The following is a 13,709-nucleotide window of genomic DNA, read 5'->3' as shown; positions in this document are numbered from 1 at the left end:
TGATACATAAGTGCGTTGTAGGCGCACATGTGGGACTGCACATACACAACGATTGCGTTGCCAGTTTTTGTAGTCTGTAGTGAAATAATGAGATTCCGTATGACGCTGGCAGCAGGCCAGCTCTTGCAACGGGAGGAAGGCAGAGGCAAGAAGCGAGGGAGACAGATCTAAGATCTGCAACTCGTCTGCGTCTGAACAGACGCAGCGCAGATCTTCTAACGCTCCCTGCATGGGGGAAATGTCCGTGTGTGTTTCTTGGTCGTCCTTGTTGCCAGCCAAATCTGAGACTGCACCAAATGACAGTGTGACATTTTCACCTGACCTGGCTCTGGTAAAACACACCCACAACATTGTGACCGGTGGACCTTTTCAGCAATGGTTCTGTAATTCACACGCGTGGAGCAGCATCGGTGATGAGTGTTTATTTTGTTTTGCAGAGGAACACTGTGTGTCTTGGGATGCATAAACCTTCTTTTTAGTGATTCTGGAGCGATTGTCAAACATTACCATGTTGGCTATTTCCTCTGAGCTGTTTTCCAGTTATAATATTCCGACGAACACTGAATATTAATGACTAGTTGTTTGTTCAAAATGCTCATTGTTATCAGCAGATTAGGATACAGTGTTTAGACCGGAGGAGCTGTTTGTCCCCGTATGTGTCGAGATTTATTCAATTTTATAAAATTCTTAAACGATTTAATTCCTTTTGAGTAGAGAAAAAAAATCGGATCAAATATATATCTAAAAGAAAACGATGATGTGCATGTATATTTGCATTGTTTATATGATAGATATAGACTTGGTTTATTGATAGTTGGACACAAATGGAGCTTTTTTTAACCTCAGCTTTGGCTCCAGCTGATTAGCTTGCTCTGCTGCAGTGAGGGAGAGCGGGTGAGCATGTGTGTGTGTGTGTGTGTGTGTGAGAGAGAGAGCGAGAGGGAGGGAGACACAGACAGAGGGGCAGCATGTGCATCAACGCGCGACTTACCGCACTCTAGGCTCCCACAGCAGCGTTACGCCTTCCTCCCTTCCTTCCCCCTTTCTCCTTGTTGTGTTTTAAATTTTTTTTTTTTTACATTTAATTTGTACTACTTTGTTCGTTGCTGCTTCAACCCCCCCCCCCCTCCCCCTCCATCGCTCCATCCTTTCTCCTGCAGTTCTCCCGCCTTTCGTTCCTGCGTTGCACGCTGAAGATGACACCTCTAATTTTGAGGAGCCGGAGCAGGCAGCCCCCCGACCAGCCCCAGCAGCCCAGCGAGGAGCTCTGCCAGCGGGCTTCCAGGGTCAGGATCTTCCCTTTCTAGGATGGTTCTTCAGCAGAGCGTTGACAACATTGGCTAAAACTGAGTAAGTGGTACCACTATACTTGGCATTGTTGGGCTTTTTTTTTCTCCCTATTTACAAAGACGACCCCTCTTCTTCATGTTGTCAATGCAGAGACCTCCTGCATACACCTCTCTAATGCATCTTTGTTGGTCAGAAACCTTGTGCTGCCTTTGGCTGCTGTTTTGAGGTTAGACCCCTCATTACTGTGGCAACATGTTTCAGACGACCTAATGTGGAGCCTGGGCAGTTGGTGTTGTGTCCCTGTCATTAGCGTTATGCCTGTTGGGGCCAAAATGGGTTTGGCCATATGCTGTGTCTGACAAGGAGCACGGGGTGGGGAGGGATACCCCGGATCTCCGCTGCTCTTGTTTTCTTTCTTCTGTTTTTTTTTTGCTTTGTGGTTGAACGTATTTGATCCGATCCATAGATGGATAAAATGAATGGACCGGAGGAAGCGAGCTGGCGTTGTCTTGCCATTGGCACTGATTGGTATGCGGATGAGTGTGTCAATGAGGTTTGCTGAGACGTGGAACCCCAGACACACACACTCCCTCCCTCCCTCGCTGCTGTTATTGTGTGTTTTCTGTTACCGTGCAGCATATAAAGCACCTGACTCTGCATGGGTTTTGGGGTTGTAATTATCCCTAATGGTGTTTGGCTTATAACCTCTGATAATCACGAGAGAGGATTGGTTTGTGTTCTGCAGCCCCCATGGTAGTCCTCTAGCAGGTTAATGGTCCTGGCGACTGCGGATCATGACAGCAGCAGCTGAAAGGGAAGAAAAAGCGTTAGCTGATTAGACGGGGAAAGGGATGAGAGCTCAGATTGTGGGAGAGAATCTATTTCTATGGTTACTACCGTGATGTTTTCTTTTCTTCTTCTTTTTTTTTTTTTTTTCAGTCCCCACCCCCATCTTTACCCGTCTCATCGCCTCCTCTTATTTTCTCCCTCTCCTAATGCCTCTGTCCCTTGCTGTTGCACCATCAGTCGTCTGTTCATGGTTTTTAAGGGAAGCCAGTCATTTTCTGTGCTGCACATGATTAAGGAGCGCAGCTCATGGACTGTGTCAAATCTGTGTGTTGGTGCATGAATACATGCACACACATTCATCTGTACCATGCCGAAAAGGGATAAAGATAAATGAACCCAGAGCCAGGTATAATTAAATTCTGATTCACATTTTCTGGGTTTCTGATATTCTGTTTTTTTTATTTTTTTATTCTGTGTTAACTTGTCCGTCTGACACATTAGTCAAACTCATCATCAAAATCCCCTTAACAGCTTTCCTCACATTTATAAGAAGCTGTTTGTGGTTTAGTGTCTGAAAACCATCTCTGAAAAGTGTCTTCAATGCAGGCATGTAAATCTGTCTTTTTAATATACTATATTAGGATACTAATAGTTTTGTGTTTTCGAAATGTATTTATTTGAAATGCATTTCACAAGTTTCAGTATAGCTTATTTTTTTCTACATATATCTTTGTTTCTTTTAACACTTTTGGAGATCAGAACTGCTGACTAGATCGGCATGCATGGTTACTGCCAGATGGCCTTGGTGTAGATATTCATAGTCCCCTGAGGAAAATAGCTAATTATTGTGTGACCAGTCGACTGCCATTTCATCAATGCTATCATCAAGAATTTCCCCTTGCCGTGGAGACTCGGGATCAAACGACCCGATTTTGCAGACATCTGTGGCCTTTGGAGGACATTTATCTTTTAGATGACTCTGTGACACGTCTTCCAGTGCCGCCGTCACACCAAATTGTCCATTTGGACAGAAGAAACCAAAACAAATGGGACAAAAATGAATGAGCCCGTTTTTGCTTCAAAGCAGATTAATCTATTGACAAATTATTATAAACTTTCGATCTTTAAGGTCACTACTATTCAGACTTTGACATGGCATTTTGAAAGTGTTATTATAATTATTATCTTTTGAAACAATGTATATTTATTTACACCCTTTCATTTAATTACAATTTCCACATTTGGTTCTGTACGAAATATCGTTTCACTCTGGGTTGAAGTTCCTAATTGATGAGGACACATAAATACAATAATAGATTCTGCTCAATTAAGCAATGAAAGCCTCTAGTCTCTCCAAGGATGCATGTTCACGCTCCCGAGTCTCCTCCCGGCCAGATCCCCTCGCATGGCCACAGCCAAGCGACGTGAACAAGGAAGTTCTAGGTGCATCTGGATTCCTGGGAAAAGGACTGTTTGGGGTCTTGCTGTTTTTGAGAGAGAGACAGATCTCGATCCTGTATGTGTTTTAGGGGGATTTGATGTAGAGGCGAAGGGAGCAGTGCTTGCTTTTTGTGATTTATTTTTAACAATGACTCAGTCTGAGTCAACTTTTTGAAGATCTCTCTGCTGTATTCATGAGCTCATTCGAACAGACCCATTCATTTATTTAGAGAACTTCTATTCATGAGAGAATTTGAAAATAAGAACTGTTTGCCTTAAATCATTGCCAAAGAACAGAAACAAAATAGGACCTTACATAAACAGAAATGAGTGCGTTGGAAACACTAGAAAGCTCTGTATGGATCAACCCTGAGCAACAGGCACAAAATCTCCAGTCACATTATTTCATTCGGCAAACAGCAAGAATTCCCAGGTCTCCACATGTGTTTGGTTGGTGCAGTCTGTTTTGTCCTCAATGCAACGCAAAAGAAACCTTGAGCTTTATTATTGTCAATAGGCTTATTGTTACTACGTGATATTCATTTTAGTATCTCCCGCGTAAAGGAAACTGTCTGTTGCTCATGCACAATGCGTGGGTGTTTGCATTGTTATTTATTCAAGATGCAATACTGTCACATGATGTGGCTCTCGGTCACAGTTTGAGGCTTTCAGTCATCCTCTTCTGATGTAGCTGATATGCTTGATCACAAAACCATATCCGCTAATGTCTTTGACTTTGTCAAAGGACATTGAAGTGTATCGATCAATCACGATCTAACTTGGGCACCATGTTGATGTTTGAAGGTGCTGTTCAAATGAGGCAGGTCGTATTTGCATTTGGCATTAATGGTAATAAAATATGTGGTTGTTCTCAGGTCGGTGTCTGCAGGCCTCAACTCTCCTGCCAAGACCAACTCTATTGAAAAGAAGCTGCATCTTAAAAGCAGAGAATTACAGGAAACTCAAGACAAATGTCACAAGGTGAGTCGGTTCAAGACTTTTATTTTATGCTTGTATTTATATTTCAGTATTTCATTGAAAGTCTTTATGACAAAGAAACAAATCAGGCCGGTCAGAGATAATTGGAGCAGGACCACTGGAGACTATGAAATTGTATTTGTGTATATTCACAGTGTTCGACTTTGTTTGGAGCAGAGAGAATACTCAACCGTGGGTTTTATTACCAGACGTTCTGTGTTTATTCTGGCTGACTGACAGATAAAAGGCTTCTGGTGCGGCTCTAATTAGCCAAGTTAGTCATGTTTGTGAAGCATTGTTGGTTGGGTAATATGTGAAATACTTCAGCTATAATCACAATCTATTGTTGACTGGCCCTTATCCTTGATTTAAATAACAATTTAAAGGGGACATGTTGTGAAAATTTCACTTTAATAGGTCTTCTATCCATTAATGCGTCAGTCTGGTCTACGAAGTCTACCGATAAAACATCTTGTGTGTTTTTTTTAAATTAATACCAATAAAAAGGACTCGTTTGACAGTTCCGGGATTTGCCGATGTCCGCACACAAAGTGGGAGCCTTACTTTTTTACATTGCATCATGATGACACAGGGGAGGCATGCCATGCCATGCCAGGCCAGGCTCAAATCACACAGCGTGGTTACATGGATTCGAATAACTGGCTTAGTCGGACTGAAATCAAATTATCCGTTTCATGTAAACACCTTTGTCCGACTATGTGCGGTCCGACTACGATCCGACTAACACCCCTGGAACTCGATCCGATCCAGTTGGTAGTTCGACTATTGCGGCATGTAACGGTGAATCGGATAAGGAACTGGACTTTGCGTCTTTGCGCATGCTTGAGATCCCGACGGCGTCTTCTCTCAGTTATCAAATCAGCCAATAGCGCCATTCGCATTCGCTGTACTCCTATTAACGTCATGCACAAATAGTAGAGGGATGTAGCTTCACCTTGCTCTCCGTTCGCCATCTTTCTCGTAATGTTGATGTTGTTGTTGTTGGTTGTTGTTGGTAGTGGTGAAGCGGTCAAGCGGAAATGGCTGTATCACAACTAGTTGTAATGAAAACAGCGCCACCTATCGTATCGGATAGGACATGCTTTCGGCCAATGATTCGATTTATTCACTGCCATGTATATTGGGATAATAGCACTTGCCCCGAAAGATAGCATAGTCCAACTAAGCAAAGATTCGAATTATACCATCATGTAAACACACTGACAGAGGAATGATTCCGGAATCAAACGGGTCGTTTCAGGCGAAGAGGGTGCAGTTAATGATGATACTTGTGGTGTTTTGACCAAAGTATGTTTTAGACATTTCATTGAAACCACAAAGAACCATTGAAACGTCTGGTAAAAGGCAATAATATGGCTCCTTTTATTAGCTGGACAATTCTGCTGCATTCAAGGTGTAAACTTTTATTTCAAACGATTAACTTTTGAAAACCTCTAAGTTGTCACCCTTCTGTTAAGTTGCAATGAAACTGTTGTGCGGTTCTCCGGTGGATTCAGATGGAGCAGGAGATCTCCAGGTTCCAGCGTAAAATGACTGACCTGGAGTCAGTGCTCCACCAGAAGGATGTAGAGCTGAAGGCATCCGAGACTCAGAGAAATGTTCTGGAGCAAGACCTCGCCACGTACATCACAGAGTGCAGTGTAAGTCGTCGTAACATCTGTGTGGAGCATTTAAAGTAATGTGTAAACTTAATGATGCTACATAAAAACCGCAAGCCGTGCGATGCCCGTCCACAACACTTCAGAGATCCACGTTGATTCGGACGAACATCAGCCATTACCTTTTATGTGTCTTTTGCAGAGCCTAAAGCGGAGCCTAGAGGAGGCGCGTGTGGAGGTCTCCAGGGAGGATGACAAGGCCTTGCAGTTGCTGCACGACATCCGCGAACAGAGCAACAAGCTTCAGGAAATTAAAGAGCAAGTATGTAAATTGTCCCATTCAACCGAACCTCTGTCTCCTCCCTCTCATCACAATAATGATGTGGTGCGGTTGGAGATTTTTTTCTCAATTTTTTAAAATAATTGACACTTCAAGCTATTTATACTGAAAAAAGTGAAGTGAATGGGGGGGGGGGGGCCTCCGCACTTCCTCTGCGTCATCCGCTACGCCCTAGTCTCATTTGAGGAGATTCTCCTTTCCACAGTGTCGCCTTTACACTGTCTCAGCTGATAAAGGAGTAAGCGCAGCAGCGGTGAGATTGTGCTAGTCTCAGTGGGTCCATGTGACACAGGCAGGGCTTCCCCTCGGAGGACTCCCTTGTCCTCCACACTCATAAAGGTCATCCCTGCAGATGGCAGCCCAGCAAGGTACAAACGGGTGGGAGACTTTGATCATTACTCAAGAGATTTGCCCACCCTCCTCCCAGGGGAAGGACACGTAGCGTATGTCTCTGTCTTCACAACATTCAGAACATCCCCTTTTATGACGCACATTTCTGTAAGGTGTTGTAATACTTATCATGTGGTGTTCGAGTCTCCTTATAATTTTTACGCATTATAACACATCATAACATTAACAATTACAATTTCAATACACCATTATCCATGCAAAATAAAATGTCATGCAATTATTAGTGTATTTTGATACCCGACCTCATAAGTGATTATAAAATGCTTTAGAATGTGTGGTTGTTCTCACGTCAGTGTGTAATTATTGTTCTAAAGCATTATGAATGAAATATGAAACAAATGTGTCCTAAAATAATTCTTAAGTTTAACTTTGAAATACATTCAGACAAAAATACACTGAACAAATGAATTCTGGGAAGACGATGTAATTTATTGATCTAGACCCTAGACTGGAGTAGCTTGATGTAACTAACTATAGTTCTCTCTCCATTTGTTCATGGTACGACATTTTAAGTGACAGACAGTGGCGAGTTTACTAACCAAAGATATGTCTCTGCAGTGCAAAGCTACCAACTACAGCTGGTAATCCTGCAGTTGTTAACTTGTTGATTTGGACGCTTTTTGTGATAAACGGTCATTGCTGTAGTGCACTGCAGTTTCTCTGCATCACTGCAGTCAGCAGATCTGTGAAGTGCATCTGTGTCTGCAAAGCATTGCAGCAATGGTTGCCTTTGCTGAGAGCTTAGTTCCTCTAAACAAACTCTCTTGGTATATCTTTAACATGAAGAAATTGAAATACGCCAGCAAATGTAATTTAAGAAAACCCCTGCTGCGTACCACAGCTTCTTAAACATGGCTCTGTTTACAAGATGCAATAGCTTAAAACTATGACTATATAAGGGAAATCCAAGCATATAGACAAAGTAGTGTCAGCTGAACTGGACCTAGTATGTTCGTGGATGTACAGTCGGGTTTTTCCCACGTAGGTGACCACTGTGTGCTGTCTTTGGCCTCAGGAGTACCATGCTCAGCTGGAGGAGATGCAGGTTACCATCAGGCAGCTGGAGGAGGACCTGTCAGCTGCCCGCCGCCGCAGCGACCTCTACGAGTCCGAGCTTCGAGACTCCCGGGTAACGAGTGAGGAACTCAAGAAGAAAGCTGTGGAATACCAGCAGAGGATCCAGAAGGTATGTTTGCATCAGAGGTGCTTCTAGGTCCTGTCGTGCTAATGCACTAATGCACTCTCAGATGAAAAAAAAAATGTAATAAGAGCCCCGCCCATGATTTGTAAAAGCCTGTATATGTTTGATACCATCCTCTCCTCTTTGCAACTTCTATAAAGTGAATGGATTATAAATGTTTTGATCGGTCTCCACAACATGCCATACAATTTATTACAGGCTAAAGAGCAGGGTAAAGCTGATGTGGAGGAGCTTCTCTCCAAGCTAGAGAAGGTAACACAGCAGTAATTTCCTATTTAATCTGCATGCTTAGAGCTGTTGTTGTTTCCGTGATGGTTTCCTGATGGAGTTCACTGTGCTTTGGGTTTTCAGACCAATTCTGAGCAACAGGTGAAAATCCAGGAGCTCCAGGACAAACTGTCCAAGGTGAATTAATTGTTGTCATGTAACAAGAAAACCTTTTATTCAAATATTTTTGGGAATTTGGTTATATATTTACCAGGATAATTTGCTCTTCAGAGAAAGTGAATTTGTTGTCTTTTCTTGATAATTTGAAAGGCAGATCAACGCAATGGATATATAGATATATCATCTTTTGCATCTCTCCAGTCTGCTGTAGCTCTGTTTATTCCGTAGAGGCTCTTTTCTTTTTTTTCAATGTCTCAGTGGGTTGGAGTTGGTGAAGCATATCAAGAGGTTTGTCTTGGGATCTACTAACAGCCTTTGACCCCATGACCTCCCCAGGCGGTGAAAGCAAGCACAGAGGCCACTGAGCTGCTGCAGAATGTCCGGCAGGCCAAAGAGCGGCTGGAACGAGACCTGGAGCGTCTGCGAGGCAAAACCGACTCCAGCGACACTTTAAAGCGCCGCCTGAGAGAGACCGAGGTACCAGAGTAAACCCACAGTCCTTCAACTTTGCTAAAATTATTTTTTTATTTGTCCAATGCTGTTTCCCACGATTCACCGCAACACTAATCTGTGTGATTAGCCTTACTCTATTCTGTTGTTTTTGGTGCATAAGCAGGAGGGCAGGAAGACCCTGGAGAACCAGGTAAAGAGGCTGGAGATGGTGGAGCGGCGGGAGAATAAGCTGAAAGATGACATTCAGACCAAATCCCAGCAGATCCAGCAGATGGCCGAAAAGATCCTGGTGAGAGAACTAGAGATAAGGCTTGCTAATACTTTGACCCATTCAACTCCTAATTCCCCCCTCCCATTCATCCTGCCCTCTCCCAATGTATTTCTCATCAGTTATCTTAGCACACACATGAACGCTCTCCACGCATCTCTCTCTGAGGAGCTCTTTGCTAGCTGAGCCCCCTCAAGTGGCTACTCGTCTACCGATGTCATTACGTGAATAGATTTTAACAATTTTACCGGTTTCAACATGAGCAGGCATCGCTCCAGTCGACTTATGGATTTCCATCTTTTCACTGCAAGTTCCTTTGTTTCTTTTTGATTTGAATGCATTTGATGTTATGAAAGCTGTTTTAATGATTGTGTTTTACATTTGATTGTGCTGTCATGAGCTACATTAGGCAACACTGTGATTGTATGGTAATGAATAGAGCTATGCTGCATGGTTACAGTAATGTGTGGACACTGTATTTTGACTTATTGTCTGTCGGTTCAATGTGTCCAGTAATATTTGTAATGCTACACTCTAAAGGAACTGGAGGATAACCTCAGGGATGCCCAGTCAACAGCCCAGAGGATGGAAACCCAACTGGTTCAAAAGGAGAAGCTTTATGATGATAAGATCAAGGTGAGGTTTGTGTGTGTCTGTGTGTTGTACATTAACAACGATGTCAGTATTTGAACTTTTCTTTCACCATGATTGATTTATCAGATTAGATAATTACAGACTTCCTCCTCAATGTGAATTTGCCAAATGGACATTGGCATGTTTTGTCTGATTTCAGGTTCTGGAGGCCCAAATTAAGGAGGACCTGGCTGACAAGGAGAGCCTCGAGGCCCGCAGAGCCCAGCAGGAGGAGGAGTCGAGGGAGAATTGCAAACTCATCAGTGAACAGAAAGCAGTAAGGAAACATGACATGCTTTCGATGAAGGATATTTGCTACATTTTGTACTGATTATGGGATTTTTCGTAAACCAACAAAATACTAGAAATGATGATTAAATTAGAAATGAATAATTCCAATAAAACAGCAGCATCTTTTTTAATCAATTTTGTTATGGAAGTTAATCTGCTAATGTCTCAATGGCTGGAAGTTGCTTGTAAATAAGATACCTTTTTTTTCTCTACAGAATATTTTCTGGGAATTTGAAAAGTAGACTCATTCAGGGTGTTTTGTTTCTTCACACAGTAATTTGTTATAGTGGTTCAAATGCATTGGAATGTGTAGTTGGATTAAATTGTAATATACTTCATGTTGCACTACAAAGCCTAAGCTCAAGTCCTAATCTGGTTAATGTTGTAGAATTGAGGTAGTTAAGAAGCTTTTAGAGACAGTCATCTGACGTTGATGGTAGAAGATTCAAGCAACACCTTAAACCTTCTCTAATAGGATTTTACTGAAGTACAACATTCTGTTTTTGAGTAAAAAAAATGGTATTGCTGAAATATGTGTGTAACATGATTCTTAGTGGCATTTGGGATTTTCATTTAAAAGGCTTAGAATATCTCTTTTGAAATGTGTTATTGTGTTTACCGCTTTTTGCAGACCCTTAATGCTATGGATTCCAAAATGAAGAACCTGGAGCAGCGTATCTCTGAGCTGTCGGAGGCTAATAAGCTGGCCGCCAACAGCAGCATCTACACGCAGAAGAATATGTGAGTTAACTAGACCTTCTACCCACACTGATTTTGTCTCCATCCAGCTTCCAATTGCTCCATTATTGCTCGCATTTTTGTGCTCCCATGTGTGCACTGCGTATCATCTCTTAGGTTAACTACGATCAACACTTTGATAACATGAACGGTGTGAGAGGTTCATCTCTCGTATTCATGAACCTATCGTCAGCCCTCAAATTAACATATTTACAATGAGATTAAGCTAATTGTTGAGCACTTTGACTGGCAAGTTCACTATTTTGGTTCCCTCTCCCTTCTCATAGTGTGTGAGCAAATGTTTGCTAACAAGATGTATCAACTTAAAATATGATGTTGTGTGCACACGTTATATTTGGCTTGGTACAAATCCATCACAGGTTTAAAAATGCTGCTTCTACTAATATTAGTTTAGGAAATAAGTACTTTAATTAAAAATAACATTGTTTTGTTGGTATGATGTGTCAGGGATGTGGGGAAGGCAAGACTCAAATGCAGACGTTTAAAGCAAAAAAGACTTTAATAGTCAAAAAGCAAAAGGCCAACGGGCAAAAACACACACAGTAACTGGGGGAAAAACAGCAGGCGGGAACTACGAACATCCTGGACGATAGACAATGACGCGACAAGAGACACACACGGCTTAAATACACTAGGGAGGTGCAGGTGATTGGACACAGGTGGAAACAATCAGACAATCACAGGACAAGGCAGAAAGTGAAGTTACCCAGGGAGACAAGAAGCAGAAAACTACAAAATAAGACAGGAAATAAATCCACACCGTGACATGATGTAACTGTTTACTGACTTTGTGTCCATACATCTAGGGACTTGCTCTTTTGAAAGAAGGCTGCTTCTAAATAGGCATATGTTTGGGTGTATTCTTGTCAGGAAAGCTCAGGAGGAGATGATCTCAGAGCTTCGGCAGCAAAAGTTCTATTTGGAGTCACAGGCTGGCAAGCTGGAGGCCCAAAACGCCAAACTGGAGGAGCACCTGGAGAAGATGAGTCAGCAGGAGCAGACCAAGAGGACCCGTCTGCTGGAGCTGGAGAGCAGGCTGCGGGAGGTGAGGCGAACGCAGAGATACCCGGCTTAAGATTAAGTAATTCACTTCAACTAGCACACAGTGTAGCCTCGCATCATCACAATGCACAAAAGGGATTAATGCAACTGATCAGCTAGCGAGTTCAGAACCCTTTCAGATAAACCCGCTAATTAATACTGTAGGTCTGTAATGGACCTCTACACGATTGCCATTGGGCCTGTACTCAGCCTGTGCGTCTGCTGGTCCAGTTAAGCCTTCATCGGTTATCTGTGGAGCAACATAACTACTCTGCAGGTGAGAATATGTTTAAACACATGAAAATAAAGCAGGACAATGTTGCGCGGCAGTGAATAGTTGACAGCGGTTAAAGACTATCATGTTCTCAAGCATCCACCCTGCAGAAATCCATCAGCAAGATAGATTTATACATCAAAGAAAACCAAGCTTCTCTTTTGCCTCTTTCAGATGGCATTTGCCTATAAATAATTCATAATACGTTAGAAAAAAATAAAAAAATACACAACATATCCCACCTGTTCTGAGAAATCTCCTATCAAATCCATTAGCTGGGATGGATCCAGTTTGAAAACCTGCGCTAAATAAAAATGTTTCACTGTAGTTGAAGAACCACAATGCCCCGGCCCCCACTCTGCCTGTTTGAGAGCTCTCACCCCCCCGGTGTGCTGTCTGCCGCTCTCACCAGCTGACAGCCTGCTGACTGGATGCCATATCTCTACCTCCACACACTCATCCCCACTGAGACGTGATACACGGATTGGCACTAATTGCGGGCCCGTCTACACTCCCACATGCAAACATATTCGCGCATATTGTCCCCTCTCTATCACAAATAAATACTTTCAGATGAGATCCATTGTACCATCTCTGTAAGTCTGAACAATAGGGAGAAGCTGTTTCTGTACTTTATTTGTTTTTTGGGACTCTTTACCACCAGTGGGTTTGAATTCGCTCTTTTAAAACGCTTGAAAAGGTCTTAAATTATTCTATTGTTTAAATCCAATTACCAGTGGTCTTATTCTCCTCTGTGCACTTGAATTTATCTTAGCTGTCTGCATTTCTAGTAAATCTGCTAGTTGAACTTGTGTCCCCTTGACATCTAATTATTCTCCTTTTGTTGTTTTTCCGATACTTCCCATTCAGCTTGTTTCACATCAGAGAAACCATTAAATTGGATACTTTTTCAGCTTTGTTTCTTTACTGGGATCATTTAATTGGTCCTCAATTTAGGACGTTATTAAGAAAGTTCCTAAAAAGTCTTGAAACGTGTTCAAACCTACTCGATGCCAAAGTAGCCATTATGTGGCTTCATAAGTAAGTTTTGGTTTCTAATTCATATCAACTATAACATAACATCTGTGCAAATCAGACCGATGTGGGTCAAATCATTTCAAGCTGTCCTACATTGACGTTAAACAATCTTTATATTACAATTTCTGAATTGTCCTGATGTCCTAACATCTAAGCTTCTACAATGTGGTGATCAGAAACGCTGAAACAAATATTTGATTGATGATTTATACTGTGACATACACACCATTCACCGTTGTCCTGTTTCCTCGCAGATGGGCTTAGAACATGAAGAAGAGAAGATGGAGATCAAGAGGCAGGTGTCAGAGTTGACCCTCTCCCTGCAGGAGCGCGAGTCCCAGATCAGCAGCCTGCAGGCGGCACGTCTGGCCCTGGAGAGCCAGCTGCAGCAAGCAAAGACCGAGCTGGAAGAGACCACTGCTGAGGCAGAGGAGGAGATCACCGCCCTGAGGGTAAGACAAACATGTGCACGCACATACGTGTGCAATCAGTCATTG

General features: G+C 42.5%; 1 protein-coding gene across 9 annotated transcripts in view; it reads left to right on the top strand.

Annotated features, from left to right (window-relative positions):
* The window catches only part of cita (citron rho-interacting serine/threonine kinase a), a 33,831-nt gene that overhangs the window by 6,060 nt on the left and 14,062 nt on the right, over window positions 1–13,709 (top strand). For 5 of the 9 annotated variants that reach the window (XM_078091472.1, XM_040203576.2, XM_040203578.2 and 2 more), the window contains exons 10-23: window positions 1,161–1,350; window positions 4,395–4,500; window positions 6,015–6,158; window positions 6,319–6,438; window positions 7,883–8,053; window positions 8,267–8,320; window positions 8,420–8,473; window positions 8,792–8,932; window positions 9,069–9,197; window positions 9,717–9,812; window positions 9,970–10,086; window positions 10,732–10,841; window positions 11,730–11,904; window positions 13,467–13,664. In XM_078091472.1, coding sequence (XP_077947598.1) covers window positions 1,161–1,350; window positions 4,395–4,500; window positions 6,015–6,158; window positions 6,319–6,438; window positions 7,883–8,053; window positions 8,267–8,320; window positions 8,420–8,473; window positions 8,792–8,932; window positions 9,069–9,197; window positions 9,717–9,812; window positions 9,970–10,086; window positions 10,732–10,841; window positions 11,730–11,904; window positions 13,467–13,664 — 1,805 coding nt within the window. The remainder of the gene's footprint in view (window positions 1–1,160; window positions 1,351–4,394; window positions 4,501–6,014; window positions 6,159–6,318; window positions 6,439–7,882; window positions 8,054–8,266; window positions 8,321–8,419; window positions 8,474–8,791; window positions 8,933–9,068; window positions 9,198–9,716; window positions 9,813–9,969; window positions 10,087–10,731; window positions 10,842–11,729; window positions 11,905–13,466; window positions 13,665–13,709) is intronic. The other 4 variants (XM_040203581.2, XM_040203577.2, XM_040203575.2 and 1 more) reach the window with 1 other exon arrangement.

The sequence above is a fragment of the Gasterosteus aculeatus genome, chromosome 17, assembly GCF_964276395.1.
Source record: "Gasterosteus aculeatus chromosome 17, fGasAcu3.hap1.1, whole genome shotgun sequence".
Classification (NCBI taxonomy): domain Eukaryota; kingdom Metazoa; phylum Chordata; class Actinopteri; order Perciformes; family Gasterosteidae; genus Gasterosteus; species Gasterosteus aculeatus.
This window is presented reverse-complemented; position numbering and strand designations above follow the sequence as displayed.